We start from the raw sequence: 18,287 nt of genomic DNA on the forward strand, positions 1-18,287 counted from the left end.
TCGAAAAGCCTGCGATGTAGGGGGCAGAGAATGAATAAGCTGACACTTATAACTTTAAACAGTATGATCTTAATAATATTATGGGTTTCACTTGATTTTCTTGCATTGGTGATGGTTATAAACCTCAAGCTGCTGCATATCGCAGAGGGTAATTTTGCTCAATGTTGGCCAAGTTCTTATTTTTCTCCACTGCCACTTCTTCTAATGTCTTTCGATGCATTGAAAACAGCCTCTGCTTGAACCGCTGGTGTGAAGTGGACACTTTGTATTGCCATGAGTTTCCAAGCAACCAAGCTCTCTTCACATGCATTCATCTACTGTAATAAGGGCTTCTAGCTAAAGACAAGAAAATAAACAGAGAACTCCCACTTTGGAATAAAACAATTTAGCATCTACAAAAACCAGAGCCAAAACTAACTTACAGAGGCCCAGAATATTTTTTTTTCTCAAATATCCTACTGCTCCGTCTAGAGGCAAGCCCTAGTATTTCAAACAGATTGTTTACATGACATTCAAGCATATTGAAATGCACAAGCATTTGGCAAAGAAGACAAACAGACAAGTTGATAACAAGGAACTTTTATTGATCTTGCTGTAACAGTGTCCACTGGCACTGGCATTTCATTCAAATTAAATTGAACAGGGTCTCAAAGAAGAGAGAAAATACAGTTTCCAATTTCTGTCACATTAGATAAAACTTTCATCCTAACAGAGAGCTAAATGCATTTCTGAAAGTTTCAGAGACCTGGGGAAAGTATGAAGGAAAAAGTAAGCAGTGATGCTTAAACAAGCTGGGATTTGACAAATCTATTACAGAAGGACAGTATATTAACTTCCCTTTACTGCAAATCATTATTACTTGAATATGACTATAATAAATTCTATAAATCAAACCAGAAATGAAAATGTGCCTCTAATTGGCAAGGATTTCACCAATATTGAATATTTTCTAAAAAGTTAACTGCAACCGATCAAACTCGAACCTAAACCGTGTTTATTTTTTAACCAGTCCATTACTATTACAAATATTATACTGCTGTATCTTTCCATCTCTGTAAGAAAGTAAATTATAACAAACATGTTTCCAAAAATATAATGTTTCCAAGTAAAACACAGCAATATCTTGATCTTATCCTCAACTTGAAAGTTGGAAAGAAATCAAACAGAAAATAACTGATCCTGTATTTAAGGTATGGAAGGAAACTGTTTTTGACAGCTTCTCAGCTTAGTACAGTAAGGCATGGATACAGAGGCTAAGCACAAGAGATCACTCTGTGTGTGTGTGTCTGTGTGTGAGAGAGAGAGCGAAATTCTGTGCTTCAGAGACTGACCAGAGCACAGAATGAGACAAAGTCTTGAGAATAAGTCTTATCCTCTTTAAGTCACTTTGTTTGGATAATCTCTTTGCTTAATTCTATTTCAATATTAATCTAACCTTCTCGTCTTCCACAAGATTTGGCATCCCAAAAAAAACCTCAACATTTAAATGATCAGTGAACATAAGACTAAAAAGCAGACCAAAAGAACATGCATAGAGGAGCATCGGAAAGATTCAGTTCAAGTTTTCAAGAGGTTAGATTTAAACCAAAATATGAATGTCTGGTCACTACAAAACTATCCATCTTTCAAAGGATCGTTCACATTGTGTGGCTGTGAGACAGACAATAGTGAAATGAACAAAAAAACACTTCAGTGCTTTCTAACCTTTGATTTGATTATCAAGGTTCGTAAGGATTGTAATAATCGGAAAGTGACAGTAGATGTCACAGCTGATGTTAATGTTAAATATTCACCGTGCTATTTCTCCCATGAACAGAGCCATAAGATGTGTACTTGTTAGGTACATAATGCAAGTGCTTCCTGAGACCAACTATTTTTATTTGTCATTGTTTCATAAAGTATATTAAACCCTTGATCAGTCCAATGGTACTTGGCATTGTATACCTTTAACTAGACAATGTAAATTAAGATCTGATATCGACATTTCAAGTGTCTCGCCATGCAAAGGTAGGTACAAATCACACTGATAGCAAGACAAATCTGAACAGAAACATTCTCTATGACCTAAAGTAACAGTTTGGTCTTTCGTTATTACTTAAAATTAACCAGCTATAAGGGCAAAAGGTAATTAGAAGACTATGGACTGAAATTCTTATTCTGGGGTAGTTCTAAATAAAAGTAGAAAATTGGTTTGGCATTGTAATCCTATATAAATTCAACCAAGTAATTAAGGTCCGTGGTCTGTTTTTGGACAATTCTATAAAACTATTTTTCTGAGTTGAATAAGTACCTGAAAATAAAAATCTAGAACAAAAGTCACCTGTTTTAACTGATATAAAATACTTGGAATGAATACGGAATCCTTTCTTTTTTTTAATCAAAAGTATGATGATTATCGTGCTGTCCCTTTTCGAAAAAAAAAAGATCTTACATTTAGGAGGACATGTACATACAGATAACTGCATTTCCTGACTTGGGTGCAAATCAGTTTACATATGAAACAAGAAGACTGCATTAAGAGTATCAACTAGAACAATGTACTCTGATGTATCAGCAGTGAATCTCTGATGGCTGATTTGTTTATGGTAAATTGGTAACATATCCGGGCACTTAGAATACAGAATTTGTCCTTTGCTCTGTGACTTAAGCAAGTACAGCTGATGGCTGCCCTGAAACCTAAACAAAAAGAGCTCAACAGGCTCCCAGGTTAACTTTCAGGGCTCCAGCAGCCCCACTGGGCAAACTTTTAGTCATTTATCCCCATGATTATGCAACACCCAGCAGCTAGAAAGAGCTAAAGGAGAGGGCTCACAACATTGGTTTCTACAAGCCAAGCCACTGGCACACAGGTACCAGGTAATTAATCATTCTTCATGTTGGTTCCTCTCCTTTAGATGTCCATCTCAAACTGAGCATCTTCACCTGCAGCAAACACAAAAAAAAACTTAATGCATGACCACTAAAAGAGAATAGACCACTAAGAGAATAGTATGAGTTTGCACTAGTCTAACCCTTGTCAACCAGACCCATTACTGTTTGTGTACATAAGGTGATTGAGCACAAATCAGGGAGGTTCCAGTGGAAACAGTTCCAGTTCGGTCAGTTTAAAAGACTAACCTTGCCCTGGCTTGGCATCGTGGTTGTTAATGTTTTTAGCCTCATTCCTCTTGTTTTCATTCAGGACGTTCTTGCTTGTCACTCCTGGGATAACCGGCAGATGTGCTGGCGGGGTCTGGGCGATGGGCGAGTTACGCCGGTCTAACAGGAACTTGCGATCATAGATTATTCGGGTTCCTGCATTGTCATAATAAACACACTGTCATAAGATGGTTTTATTACATAACTACCAGCATGCATAAAATGTCATAATCCTAAAGCGATCTGACATATTTCCTTTAGTGTTACAGACAAGAAAACAAGTCACACTTGGTTGACAACAATATGAGAATGAGTAAATGATGATAATCATCCGCCTTAAAGTGAAACAGATGTTAATATGGCACATTTTAATGCTTTTGAAATCACAAAGACTAATTTACTATCATTGGTCGCAATAAACGGTAATAAAATTAAGCAATCAAGACACTGGGTAGGATGTTTACTGCTACATGTATTATATTAAACATATATGGAGAACGGCACATTCCTTTGTTCTGTTCTATTCTGTCCATCAATCATGTTGATCAGAGAGACGCACAGGCGGCGCTGTTTTTGTTTTGAACTACATGGATGTGTCTCAAAAGCACAGGAAACAGCCTTCCTCGTCAACATGTTTTGGTCATCGTCAAATTTAAACTTCTCGACAGTTTGAGCGTTATCACACTACAGCCAAACTAACTAAAGGTTCCTACGACCCCTTAAAGTCTAAGCAAGTTACAGAACACAATGTTTTGAGACACAGCCTTTTTATGTGGTTACGGCTTCCTGGCCAACACAGGCACCCCTCTAAACATTAAACTGTCTCCACACAAACAGCAGGTGAACACCTGCAGATATAATCTGGGTTGTTACCTCCCGGGGTGGTGGAGAATAAAGTGCCTCCGGGAGTGGTGCAATAGTCGTGAGGTAGCTGCGTTGACTCGTTGATCAGCACCGTCCTGGTCGGGATGGCCCTGCTCTCACTAAGCTGACGACTGGACGACATTGCACTTGCTTCAGGTGCTAATCAGAGTCGAGCGACAATTTTTCCCGACGGAAGGTAAAAACCTCGGGCCCTTTCCCCTCGCTTCTTATCGCTTTCCCAAGGCTTTCTTAACGTTCAGCTCGTCCTCCCAGCCGTCAGCACCGACCCCTCCCTCCGCCAGGCAGGAAGCGAAGAGCACTAGGAGGATATGACGTCAACAGAGAATCACGTCTCACAAACGCCCACTCCGCAAAACGTCATTATTTATTTAATATTTAGCGAGGATGACTAGATGGTAGAATGAATATATTCTATTATATATAAAATCAAATAATATAATTTTATATATTCATTAGAAAAGAAAGGTTACGAGAGCGTAAGAATATAACAAAGCGACTAAACCAGTCTATGGAATAAACAACGTACACTTCAGATTATATTACTAATAATTGAGAATTTTCAAATGTTTTAGAAATAAATCTCTTATGCTCACCAAAAATTCACCAAAAAAAGCAATATTGTGAAATATTATTATAATTTCATATAAGTTATATCAAAGTTATTTATATCAAATGTTATTTTATGTTATTTATGTCAATGTTATTGTGTCAAATGTTATCTGGATTTTCAGCAGTCAGTCTTGAGTGTCACATGATCCTTCAGATCCATTTTTTTAATATGATGATTTGTTGCTCAAGACAACAACAACCCCATTTGGGCACTTGGTTAGGGACAGCTAAAACAGGTGTTTAGAACTGTTTAGAAAATAAAGGTAAGACTTGGTCAGGCTGTACAACCAACTCAAACCAGGCGAAAAAAACAGCTTAGGCTAAGAGTTTTTACAAACATGTAAAAGAAACCGCATTAAAAGTGTGTTATTTCCTATTTCCTTTTACAAGATCTAACACTGTCTACTATCACTGCCGATTCACAAATCAACATGCGCTTACGTATTTTGCGCAGATCAGTCTATGCGCATGCGCAACTTCCTCTAGCACGTCGCTGCAGTCTTTTTACACACATCCTGCCGGAGTCAATACACAGAGCGCACAATATGAGTTTCTCCACTGAAGAAAGAGGAAACCCTAACACTTTAAGTTATAGGATTTATTTCAGTAAGTATATATTCTGTTCTTCGGGGATTGGTGATGAGAAGTTTGTAAAGTAAGGACAGTTCATTGAATTAAGATGAAAGGGGCTGGGCCGCAAGTCCCACGTGTCGCTTTTTCTCGCGTCATTTATGACCTAAAACCTAATTAAATTAATAAATTTAACGATTTTACGAATTTAGATGATAATCGGTCCATAAAGTTTTTTGTAATTTCTGATTAACTGTAGCTCTGTGTAAAGTTATTTTCAGTTTGAAGAAAGCAAACCTGTTAAACCGGTTACATTTAAAAAACGAGAGTCCCAAAAAAATTATATGTAATTATTACCAACAGTGCAACATCGCAAACTATGTTATTTTTGTTTGCATTGTTGGTATAACCTAAGCTCATTAAAATGTGTAAATGAAGGACAAGTATAAAGGGTTTCTTTTATAGATAGTCATATATACTGACTGCATTGTTTAAAATGAGTTCGGATGAATAAAATACAAAGTTACTAAAGCAGATATAACTATACAATTTTCCACAAAATTGGGTATGCTCTGTTTATTTTAGTTGCCAGCTGTGCATCTCATCCTTAGCAGCAGCATGACGTCACCTGCTCTCTTCTGACAAGTAAAAATTATTGACAAGCTCTATGCACACACGGCAAGATCATTGTTATTAACGTGTGCAGTGTAAAGCAATAATTCACTTCAACATAAAAATTGTGAAATCACTAATGCATCAAACCAGACTTTCTTCTTTGGAACACCTAGCGAAAAGTTATAGAATATCTCAGCTTTCTTTGTACATGAATAATGGTGCGATTAATTCATTTATCTTTTGGGTTATTTTATATGCTTCATAAAAGTCAATAAATGCATCCAAAACATACCATTTAATAAAGTTTAAGTGACTGGGCTTGACCATTTCTGAATGTCTGATATACTCTTATAGAATTATTATTATTTATTTATTTTTATCCAGAGAGCTCAGATGGAAAGTACATTTCACCATTCCATGACATACCTATGTATGCAGATGAAGCTCAGGTACAGTATGTTCATTTAATTGTTCATTGTTAGTTTCTCTTCTCCTAGTCCAGGGGTAGGCACGTTCGGTCCTAGAGAGCCGCAGAGTTCAGCTTCAACCTTAATCAAACTCAAACACACCTGAACAAGCTTATCGATTACTCCGGTACAGGCAGGTGAGGGTTTTTTTCAGGGTTGGAGCTGAACTGTGCAGGACTGCGGCTCTCTAGGACCGAACTTGCCTACCCCTGTCCTAGTCTCAGTGTAGATCCCCCTCCCTTATGGGACCCCTTTGGCAGTGAACGGCCATTTCACAATCCAGCACAGTGTATATCAGTTCTTTATCAGGTGAAGGTACTTGGTCTGTAAGTGGAGTGATCTTTACCCCCTTTCATTAGTGTCATCTTAAATTGTTCAATACTTTGGACTGTTCTGATATCTTACCGGTGTAAATCTTTGATTAATCATTCTCATGGCTTTACATACATTTTTGTGTTTAGGTATATTAAGGTTAAATTATTATGGGAATGTCACATTTAGGCTACTTTCCTTTTTTTTAAATAAAAAATCAATTGCTTTAATTTTCTCTTTAGAACATTTTCCACATGGTTGTTGAGGTACCACGATGGACAAATGCAAAAATGGAGGTAAAGTATGACCAACAGTAAAAAAACTACACCACTTGCAGTATAACAGAATAAAACAATAGAACAGAGGACTTTGTAACAGGCTATTTATTTTGCAAGGTCATATAGTTACACACTTACACGTACAGTTAAAGGAAAAAGACTTTTAACCTACATTTTGTGGTGGGTTGTGTATTGACATTCAAACTAAATAATGACTCATCAACTAGTTGGTGTTTCTATGAATGACATTATGGTTTACTTCTCAGATTGCTACAAAAGACCCACTGAACCCCATTAAGCAAGATGTGAAGAAGGGCAATTTGCGCTACGTGGCCAATGTTTTCCCTCACAAAGGCTATATTTGGAATTATGGAGCAATCCCTCAAGTAAGCTTTAAATCAGCACTGATCATCACACATTAAACTCAAACAATAAAACAGAAAGAAGGTAGAAACTGCTTCAGTTTCTGGAATCAGTTAACTGTTTAAAATACTACAGATCAAATGTTTGGGATCAGAAATGTATATTTTTTAATTCTTTAATTATTTTTTGGAAAGAAATCTCTTATGCTCACCAATGTTGCATTTATATGATCAAAAATAAGGTAGAATATTATGATATATTAATTTTCTTTATTTTTTTTATTTAACATATTTTAAAATAGTTATTTCTGTGCTGGTAAAGCTGAATTCTCAGAAACCATTTCTCCAGTCTTCAGTTTCACATTTAGAAATCATTCGAATATGCTGATTTGCTGCTCAAGAAACATTTCATTCATCTTTTATAACATAATAAATGTCGTTATGATCACAAAAGTTTTAATTGTTTAGAACAATCTTATTGAACCCAAACTTTTAAATGTTAGTTTAAATCTGTTTCATCTTCATGAACACAATTATAAACATATTCTTTTAGTACTTGATAGTTTTATTATGGCTTGTCAATATGAAAATATGACAGATTTTCCTTCATTTCTTGAGAAATACATTCCATCTCACTGCATTCCAGTGATTTTGGCGGAGACAGATTAGCATTATTCAAACTGAAATTAAAAACCTTTCTTGTAGATATGAATTGCATGTGCCATTGTGTTGTTTCCTCCCCTATATTTTTAAACGACTTTCTTTAAATCTTTTCTGACAGACATGGGAAGACCCTGGGCACAAAGACAATGACACAGGGTGTTGTGGTGACAATGACCCAATCGATGTCTGTGAAATTGGAAACAAGGTATAGATATCAGTGTTTGTCTTATTCTGTGAAAGAAAGCCGAAATTATTAAGCAAGCTGTCATACGTGCAGCTACAGTTGGATTAGATAAACAAACCCCACAATGCTGGATCTTCAAAGGTGTGCTGTCGTGGAGATGTTATCAAAGTGAAAGTCCTGGGTGTTTTAGCAATGATCGATGAAGGTGAAACTGATTGGAAAGTCATTGCAATCAACGTTGATGACCCTGAGGCAAAGGACTTGAACAGTAAGTTACACTCGTTGCTTTCAACTTGACTTAGAAGAGATACATATATGTGATACATTTTTCTGGTGTGAAATATAGACATTAGTGATGTGAAGAGACTCAAGCCTGGCTACCTCGAGGCCACAGTTGACTGGTTCAGGAGATACAAGGTACCTGATGGTAAACCTGAAAACCAGTTTGCATTCAATGGAGAGTTCAAAGACAAGGTGTGTAGTTCAGAAAATTGTAATAAACAAGCTCTAATTTGCAATTGGTCATATTTGTCATATAAATATGCTACATTTATTCCAGGACTTTGCCACTGAGACGATCAAAGCCACGCATGGTTTCTGGAAGGCACTGATCTCACAGCAAGCCAATGCTGGAGAACTAAACTGGTAAGGGAATTTTTCTTCAGTGGTACGCAATTTTTTGCTCAGTTTGCATGGTATTTTATTTCAGTTCTGACTGTTTGCACTTTCATTTTCAGTCACTACAGATTTAACCTATTGTAGACATGGTTTACTGCTGGAACACATCAACATGATATAAAATATAAAATAATTTTCTTTGCTTTTCCCCTCTTTTAACTTGCTAACTTGCTTTTTTCTCTTTTACTGTGCAGCAAGAACACGTGTGTCTCAGAGGGAGACAGTCCATTCTGCTGTTCGGCAGATGAAGCCAAAGCAGTTGTTGATGGAGTAAGAACTTTGTTTTTGCTTTCAATTAATTTGATAATAGCATAAATAGTGGTTACTTTTGTTAAGTAAGACTTCACTATTGTAGTAACTAAAACTAATTTTTCTTTTCATTTTTCAGTCTTGCCCATGTGGAGAGGCTAGTCCAGTTCCAAGCTCAGGTTTGATTTTGTTTTCGTCTCTTTTCTTTTTTTTCTTTTTTCTACATTGAAACATCAGATCTCCAAAAAAAATACTGTTACTTATCCATTCGAGTTTACACTTTTTCTTTCAAGATGTGACATGATATTTACTTTGTTGTACTGTCTTTTTCAGTTGAAAAATGGTTCTACTATGCAAAGAACTGAAGAACATAACACTGTTAATGGACCAGTCTCATCATGTTTTGAATATGTATGTCATCATCTGTATAGAATAATGGTATTTTATGAAAACAGGGGCACTTAACACCTTATTTAGGGGATTGAATATCACATTAACATTTAGGGGAGCTAACCAATGTCTTGCTAAGTTAAGTTTTATTTGATAATGGTTGGATATTCTGTGTAACAGATACTAAAGTTAGCTAATAGTCTGGTCAAACTCAGGTACTGTAAAATTCTGAACAAATGCTTTAATAAAGCTTTTCTCATAAGACACTACTATCAGACATTTTTTGTTAATACCTTTTTTGTATTCCATTGTCTTTACATTACTGAAATATTATGTTGATTACTTGTTGTTTCAAACCCACTTGACTTTCTTTGTTCTGTGCATCAATGGATAATATGCTGGCAGCCTCGTTTACTTTTTTTCTCATACAGTGTAAGTGAGCGGGGACTGGAGATGCCATTCTACCTTACATTCATGAAACAATGTTATACAAGTGTGGAACAAGAAATGATGGAAATTATTTTGGATGATCTAATGCTTTACAATTTAGAATTTCAACAACAGTTTAACATTTTATGATTCTACACTACCCCATTAGTATGCAATTATACCTCTATTTGGGCAATGATATGTTACGCAAAAGTGACAAGAAAACTATTTATAATATAGCAAAAGATTTATGCTATAAATTGTTCTTTTGAACTCAGAATCCTGATTAAAATGTTACAGTTTAAATAAAAAATAAAATAAAATACGCAGCAGAAATGTTTCTTGAGAATCAAATCAGTATATTGTTATGATTTCTAAAGTATCATGTAACACTTGAGTAATGTCTGCAGAAATATATGCTTTTTATAGTAATACATTACCATTTAAATTATATTAAAATAGAAAACTGTTCTTATAAATTTTAATATTTTTTCACAATATTACTGTGGTTTATACGAATGCACCCTTGCAGTGAGAATTAAAGACTTTTTTTAAAAACTTTTTTTTTTTTTTAATCTTACGGTTCCCGAACTTTTGAATGTAAAGTCTTAGCTGTCAGAATAAACAGCCGCAAGTCGGTCAACATTTAGCACCCCGATGCCAACACATTAACCTACAATCGATCTGAGACCACCCTATGCAGCTACGCAGTTCCGGTTAAACGTCAAATTCGGGCTGTTTTTCAGCAGTAGAATACAGACCGGACTGACGGGTCTGCAACAGAAGAGGATCCTCCCAGGTATTTACACGAATATTTTCCTATTGCAGCGTATTTTGTTCTATGCTGTTAGCAAATGACGCGACAATAAATGTAGACATTTGTTACAATGTTTCTATTAAACAAGGTTTTAAGGCTTTATCTAAAACGTCAGTTAACATTTTAACCCTTACAATACCATACTTTGCTCATTCAACTTGAGCATATCTGGCTGTTGTTTTGAGTGTGTTAAAGCGCCTCCACTATGGACGTGTTTCTAGAAACGCGCGCTTAACATTTGCGCTGTGAATAGCCTACTGCGGTGTTTACATGTAAGGTAGAGTTGGAAAACAGTATTTTCACTTCGACATGTATGCATCTTAATTTACAATGCAAACCCTTATTACTGTGTACTTGAATTTGAACGCGAGTTGCTGTCATTTGAGTGACAGCTATGTCTGTGTGCTATATCCAAGGCGTCAAATGACAAGGTCTCACAACTAGAAATAGTTTCTTGCGCATGTTGTGTGCGGGATATTGGTTAATACATACGAGGGGGTTTATATTTCTTTTCTTAAATGTACTCTTGGAGACGTTAACTTGGGTCATTTAATAACAGCTGTTTTTCGCCTGCTTACAGTAGATTTAGCTAAAGAGCTTATTCTGGAGTTAGCAGAGCCCCTTGAAAAGTCTGGGATCTTGTACTGCTTTTAAACAATTCTCTCATTCTGGTGCTCATTTATTTCAGGGAACAGGCTACAACAATGTCTTTCATATTTGATTGGCTGTACAGAGGATTCAGCAGTGTGTTACAGTTATTAGGTAAATTATCACAACCATACTGAAATACTGATGAACACAAATAATAATGTAGCTGATTTTTCTTATTGTTTTTTTTTTGTGTGTGCTTTCATAATCTCATTACATTTTAGGACTCTATAAAAAGTCTGGGAAATTAGTATTTCTTGGATTAGACAATGCTGGAAAAACAACATTATTGCACATGCTAAAAGATGATCGACTTGGGCAACATGTTCCAACACTTCACCCTAGTAAGTTGCCTAAAGTGCAGCGTGTTTTTCCATTTTCATATGAGCTTTATACATTTTTCATCGATATGTTGAAGCAATCATTGTACAAAATGTACCGTATCTTGTCTTATCTGTTAGCATCTGAAGAACTGAGTATTGCTGGGATGACTTTCACAACATTCGACCTGGGTGGACATGCTCAAGGTAAAAATAACATTTATTAATAAATGATTAATATATATGGAATTTAAATTGCAAAAAATCACTGATATAGTTAAAAGGAGATTTGTTTGAAAAAAAAAAAAAAAAAAATAACAAATTTGTTTAGAAATTCCAGAACAACCTTAAACACAATTGATTTGATCTATTCTCAATCCTCAGCAAGAAGGGTTTGGAGGAATTATCTTCCAGCGATAAATGGGATTGTGTATCTTGTTGACTGTGCTGACCATGAACGTCTACTAGAAGCCAAAACTGAGTTGGATGTAAGTCTACATTTTACTTTCTTTTAGAAATATAATCAATGGGTTTGTATATGACCAGTTATTTACTAATGAATGTTTATCTTTGAACACATCCAAACTCTCAGAAAAAAGGAACCAAGTTGTCTGCTCCGTGAAAGTTTTGTACTTTTTTAAAAAAGTGCAAAGGAATATCACTGCACTGACATCAGTGCACTAATTTCAATTTCTTCCCAGACCCACCAATCAAAAAACAGCCATGTATTTGAATAATAATGAGGGCACCTTGCTTTTTAATCATAGGCCCTCTTAACTGATGAAACCATCTCCAATGTGCCAATCCTTATTTTGGGGAATAAAATCGACCGTCCAGAAGCAATTAGTGAGGATGCGCTGAGAGGAATGTTTGGTCTTCATGGACAGACCACAGGAAAGGTAGGTCATTGAGGGAATAAATTTAATATATGTATAACTTGTATAGTATATTTTACACAATGAATGATATTTTCTGGAGCAGTACATGGTCTTTTGTCTCACACAGGGGAATGTATCACTGAAAGAACTGAACCTGAGGCCAATGGAAGTCTTTATGTGCAGTGTGTTGAAGAGACAAGGATATGGTGAAGGTTTTCGATGGCTTTCGCAATATATTGATTAACCTATTTAATGTGTTTATTAATTAAAAACCTGTGTATCCTTATTTATTAATTGATTATTTATGAATTAATGAAACTAGTAACCAGGGGTGTTATATATATTATCTGAGCCTATAAAATCCAGTGTGGTGATAGAGAAGTATCTGAGATATGCATTAATTCAAGCTACAGTAGAAATTACTTACATAAGTTACATTTACCTTAGCAATATGCTGTTCCCTTTTCTAAAAGCAGGGATAGAAATAGTTTGCTTTAACAGTTGACTGAGCTGGGTTATTTTAAGAGTCGGCGTCAAGTTACAGAACACTTTTTTTCAATCCAGTGTGGATTTGCATCAGTGAAAGGTAAACATACCATTGAACATTTAAATCAAGGATTTTAATCAGGTGAACATCACTTGTGCTGTGAAATTCTGATGTGAAATCATCAGAAGATATAGAATCAGTGTTTTTGTTTTCATGTTACATTACCTCAGTGCCTTAATGTTGGTGTTTTCCCCCTAGTTCTGTATTTGCCACCTGTTCAAAGGAAAAAAACTTCTGAAGTGATATAGTGTGCTATGCCGGTGCCAATGGATACATGCTTGCTTATCAAAATTACCTGAGATTTAAAATGAAATATTTCTATCTAATATATAAAAAATGCAAATATTTGATTTGTATGTAGTATTTTGATACTTTTAAGACTGTGGTTATGTAGCACTCAGTTTACATTAGCCTGTTTCAACACTAAACTACCCGACTGTGTAATGAGTACTTGTTGACTGCCATCTGTAACTTATTTGCAGTTATGGCATGAGAGTATATAGGCTTTTTTAATTCATAGAAAATATGCATGGGCAATGGAAAATGTGTCCTATTACTAGGTCACTTTTACCCATACTTGTAAATAGGCTTAAGTAAAAGGATTGGCAGTGTCAATGCTGCTTTTCTTTTGAATTAGCTAATTATGGACATGCACATGTAGCATTTCTGCACTGAAGAAAGCATTAAATAAATAAATATATATATATATATATTTTGAATTTTCCGTGTGTACTTTGATCTAAAAAAAATCACACATATATGTAGGCCTATATGAAATTATGAATCGTAAAAACATTTAAAACAACTGTGACATTATAGTAAAAAAAAAACCTTACCCTTGTGACGTGACCATCTGAATGAACAAGCACATTGTTGCACAAGAAAACATTCCAACGTAATAAACGACGTCTGGTTTGAATTCGAAAACTTTCTTTGTTGTTGGATCTTTTCAATGAATCATTTGAACTGTTTAACTAAAACGTCTCGACATACAGTAGCAATCGTATTTTTAACGTGGACGTAAAAGAATCACTGAACCGGTTCTACGAAACGAATTGTTCAAAAGAGTCGAACTCCAAATTGCAACATTCATCGACCACGTGACTAGTTTTACGCCAATGAAACCATACCAGGAAGACTTGCAGACAGCGCGTGCAACAAAATTAAGTCGGCGACAAATTAATATAGATATTATTAAATTATCCAATTTGTCAGACGTATTCGTTGTAACTCTGACTAGTTGTTATTGACAAATTGTGTTTGTTAGCACTTATTTATAATTTGCCCTCCAGCAGCCCCGCGTTTGACGTTTGTATCTTGAACTAATTTCAAGATGCAAGAATTATTGTTATTACTATTAGCTTAAAAAAGTGACAATTTGAACCAACTAAAAACTGTTGTATCTATGTAACCAACGTTTGAAAATGAAGAATGTGGAAGAAACATGTTGTGTTGTCACAGTGTCCGAGAAGCCACTCAACCTCACATCTGGATCTCAGAATAAAGAACTAAGCTGTAGTGGAGTGTTTCTGAATTACCAGGCTGGGATTGTAGTCTGTAGTGGCATTTTGTTCTCACGCTTTATCAATGACAGACAGTGCATGGAGAAAAACGCGAAAATTTTACATTCCGAGAGTTTCACTAAAGAGATACAAGTTAGTTTAGATTACATTCACCTTTGTGCCAACCAATCGTGTGCAACGGACAGACGCAATACGAGCCGTCAAGAGGCTCAACTGTTAATGATGATCAATTGTGTGGAGTTTCAAGATGCATTTCAGAAGATCTTCAAAGGGGCTGATAACTGGGGCTTTTGTAGTGGCACATTGGATACAGAAGTTCTAGAAGACTCCAGGTTTTTAAGTTGGTTTGCACTTTTAAAAGTGCCGACTTCATCCTCATGCACCTGTAAGGAAACTATTCCATGGGTGGAGAGTGGCAGTCTTAAAAAGGGATGTCATGTCATCGCATGTGGCTCTCCTTTTGGTGCTCTCTGTCCAGACCTCTTCATGAACACAATTAGTAAAGGTATAATTAGTAATCTGGCAGGTCATGAGAATGCCCTGGTCCTGACTGATGCCCGCTGCTTGCCTGGCACCGAAGGAGGTGGTGTTTTTATTAGTAAAGGAAACAGATCTTACCTTGTGGGTTTGATCGTTTCACCACTTTGCTGGAAATCAGATAAATGGATTGGACTGACACTTGTGTGCTCGGTTCACCTGATTCTGAAAAACATGCTAAAGGCTGGTGCCATCCAGGAGTCACTGATAGAAAAGTCATCTCAGTTAATTACTGGCTCTTTTCAAGATCCATTAACTACAAACCGAAAACCAGGCTCTGAATTTTTCACTGGAGTTCTGCTGATTGAGAGCGGCCATCTGTGGGGTTCTGGTGTGCTGCTAAACCAGAATCTGGTTCTGACCTGCAGGCATGTAGTGAATGAAAAATCTGAGCTCACAGTCAGAGTCAACTTTGGAGAAAGGTAATCTGCTTTGAATTCATTACTCATAATTATAAGGCCTAAAGAAGTGTCATTTTGTTTGGTGACCTTTGGTAAACATGCTACATGTTACTTGTATTTTAATCACCGTGGGACTTGTAATATCTAAACTTTCCACCTCAGATTTCATGCAGTAAGTGGTAAGGTGCTGTATTCATCAGCACCATCATCTCCCTATGATATCGCTGTAATGGAGCTTCAGGAACCTCTTGCCGCCTCCGTAAAAACACAGTTTACCACATACCTTCACCCAGGTAATTTGCTGCAAACCTGTTTTATTGAGACTCATATTTAGCCATGTTTGATTCGAGATTTCTGTGGATGTCTAATGCTACCAACATAAGACAAAATAACATTTGTTTATCCAGTGTGTCACTTTATGTGTGTGATAATTTCATATCCAAATATCAGGTGGTTTTGTATCAATTTTGACACTACATTTATATTTTATATTTAACCGTAGTATTTTACATACAATGATTATTAATTTGATATCCGATACTGTATTTTTTTACATTCAAAATATAACTGGAAGTGTACTTTTGTCAAATAAGAATAAATCATGCTTTGATAAATCATATAGAAATAAACAGGCAAAATTGTGACACACGTATAATTCTAAGATAAAAGTTGAAATGGTTATGGCATGAAATGTCAAAATTATGAGAAGTCATAAATATTTATGACATAAAAAGTGAACTATTACATAATTATGACTTATGGCATTATGGCAAGTCAAGTGACAAAATAAAAGTAAAAGCAAAAAATTATGACAGCAATTATGACCGTAAGTCAGAATTGTGAAATTATTATTATTGTGTCATTTCAGCATAAAAATCGGTGTAATTAAATTTCATTGATACTTCAAATTTATTTTATCTGGACTATTTAATATTACACAGAAATCCTGCTTAAATTCCTGCAACCCTTGAACTGATTTTTATTGTTGTTAGATAGAACCAAGTGAACATAGTGACTGGTCAAAACAAAACATTTGACTTTTCAGCATTATGTATCATCCTGAAAAGGAACATAGATACATTTAAATGCATTACACTTACAGATTGATCGCTATATATATATATATATATATATACATATATATATATATATATATATATATATATATATATATATATATATATATATATATATATATATATATACACTAATTTAATACATTTAAATGAATTTTGTAACTGTGAGTACTTTGTACCCGTGCAGCCCCTGGAATTCTCATGTTGTGTGTTTGTTTAGGTGAGGATGTGCTTGTTGTGGGTTATGGAGCTTTAGGGAGCAGCTGTGGCCCTTCATTGACCTCAGGGATCTTATCCCGAGTTATTACCCATCAGTCACGTCCTGTGATGCTGCAGACTACTTGTGCTGTGCAGTCTGGAGCCAGTGGTGGTGCTGTACTTCGTTCTGCCACTGGAGAATTGTTAGGTAATATCACACATTTAATATGTAGCAGTTAGAAATTAATGGAAAAGGTGTTGTTTTTCAGAACATCAACCAGTTGTGCTTCAGTAAAAATGCAGTATCAAGCGGAGATTGAAATATACAATACCTTCTCTAACCAGAAGGGGGCACCATATGACCAATTAAGCATATTATTCTCTCTTATAGAGCATTCTAGCTCTCCTTTGATGACAATGTCTATTTAAATCTTGCTTTCATAGGCAGATTCTTTCGCAAGTTTGAAGTTAAATGTTTTTTAATCTTATATATTCCAAAATTAGGTATCGTGTCCAGTAACACAAGAGACTTTGCAGCAAAAGTGACATATCCCCACCTGAACTTCAGCATCCCAGTGACTGTTCTGGAGCGTCTGCTGAGATGTTTTGCTCAAACAGGAGATGCTGCTGTGTTTAAGGTCTTAGACAGTGCAGAGGACGATGTCAGGAAGATATGGAGACTACAAAGCCTTCAAAGCAAGCTTTAATCAATCTCCAACATTTCAGTGAAACTTTAAAATTCTTTGAACTTGACTATTTAAGAATACACAAAAAATCCTGCTTATTTTCCTGCATCCCTTAAACTGATTTTAATTTTTATCAGATACAAGCAAGTGAATCTAAGGACTGGTCAATACAAAATGTTATTTTCAGCACTATGTCATATAACCCTACATTTGTAACGATTTTGGATTAAAAATACATTTATCATACATTTTTAAACATTATAACTAAATAAAACAAACTGAGTAAAAAAAGTTTTCAGCCCTGGTTTCTAATTCCAATTTTAGAATGTTTGCTGCACTGTATCACTAATATATGAATGTGTGCCAACACTAAAACAATGCAGTGTTACAGCAGAGCTTCATCATGCGCTTTTTCGTAAAATAGTTAGAAACCAGGGATGAAAACCAGAAATGGTTAGAAACCAAGGATTTTAGATTGATACCAAGCAAGCTACACTGGATTGCTAAAATATGAAATGTATGTCAATAATGAATCAATGCAGTATAATCAATAGAGTATAATAGCAGATAATTATAATTTCATCATGCACATTTTTTCTTCTTAATGTTAAATGAGGTTTAATTTTCTTAATGACAATAAGTGAATATTTGAAAGATGTGTTTACAGCATGCCTTCTATTAAAATTAAAATGTCTTTTTGAACTCTCTGGTGACTCTTGTATGCCTTGATTATCAACTTCTGTTGGTTATTTTTGGTAGTTATTATGAATTGCACATCTCAAAAAAAAAGTGGGTTAAAAAGATGTGTTTTCTCATGTCTCCAGTAT

The 18,287-nt window shown here is 35.4% G+C and overlaps 4 protein-coding genes across 4 annotated transcripts; 3 read left to right on the forward strand and 1 right to left on the reverse strand.

Moving 5' to 3' along the window:
- Positions 1-563: 563 nt before the first annotated feature.
- LOC127970161 (eukaryotic translation initiation factor 4E-binding protein 2) lies at positions 564-4,318 on the reverse strand. Its single transcript, XM_052572453.1, has 3 exons — positions 4,012-4,318; positions 3,118-3,294; positions 564-2,922 (listed from the first exon to the last, which is right to left on the reverse strand). The coding sequence occupies exons 1-3, from the start codon at positions 4,142-4,144 to the stop codon at positions 2,891-2,893; spliced, it is 342 nt and encodes a 113-aa protein (XP_052428413.1). The 5' UTR covers positions 4,145-4,318; the 3' UTR covers positions 564-2,890.
- A 761-nt stretch (positions 4,319-5,079) lies between these two features.
- LOC127969715 (inorganic pyrophosphatase) lies at positions 5,080-9,664 on the forward strand. Its single transcript, XM_052571774.1, has 11 exons — positions 5,080-5,238; positions 6,202-6,266; positions 6,839-6,892; positions 7,141-7,260; positions 8,018-8,104; positions 8,225-8,351; positions 8,430-8,557; positions 8,643-8,728; positions 8,956-9,031; positions 9,150-9,189; positions 9,344-9,664. Exons 1-11 carry the CDS (start codon positions 5,178-5,180, stop codon positions 9,373-9,375), a joined length of 876 nt encoding a protein of 291 aa, XP_052427734.1. The 5' UTR covers positions 5,080-5,177; the 3' UTR covers positions 9,376-9,664.
- An 817-nt stretch (positions 9,665-10,481) lies between these two features.
- On the forward strand, positions 10,482-13,752 carry LOC127970529 (GTP-binding protein SAR1b). Its single transcript, XM_052573125.1, has 7 exons — positions 10,482-10,628; positions 11,335-11,408; positions 11,519-11,638; positions 11,756-11,821; positions 11,999-12,102; positions 12,382-12,513; positions 12,620-13,752. The coding sequence occupies exons 2-7, from the start codon at positions 11,351-11,353 to the stop codon at positions 12,734-12,736; spliced, it is 597 nt and encodes a 198-aa protein (XP_052429085.1). The 5' UTR covers positions 10,482-10,628; positions 11,335-11,350; the 3' UTR covers positions 12,737-13,752.
- Positions 13,753-13,904: 152 nt separating this feature from the next.
- Positions 13,905-18,167, forward strand: LOC127970527 (peroxisomal leader peptide-processing protease). The gene is made up of 4 exons (XM_052573123.1): positions 13,905-15,521; positions 15,663-15,793; positions 16,797-16,982; positions 17,279-18,167. Exons 1-4 carry the CDS (start codon positions 14,464-14,466, stop codon positions 17,479-17,481), a joined length of 1,578 nt encoding a protein of 525 aa, XP_052429083.1. The 5' UTR covers positions 13,905-14,463; the 3' UTR covers positions 17,482-18,167.
- The last annotated feature ends 120 nt before the right edge of the window (positions 18,168-18,287 follow it).

Source organism: Carassius gibelio, chromosome B13 (genome assembly GCF_023724105.1).
Source record: "Carassius gibelio isolate Cgi1373 ecotype wild population from Czech Republic chromosome B13, carGib1.2-hapl.c, whole genome shotgun sequence".
Classification (NCBI taxonomy): Eukaryota; Metazoa; Chordata; class Actinopteri; order Cypriniformes; family Cyprinidae; genus Carassius; species Carassius gibelio.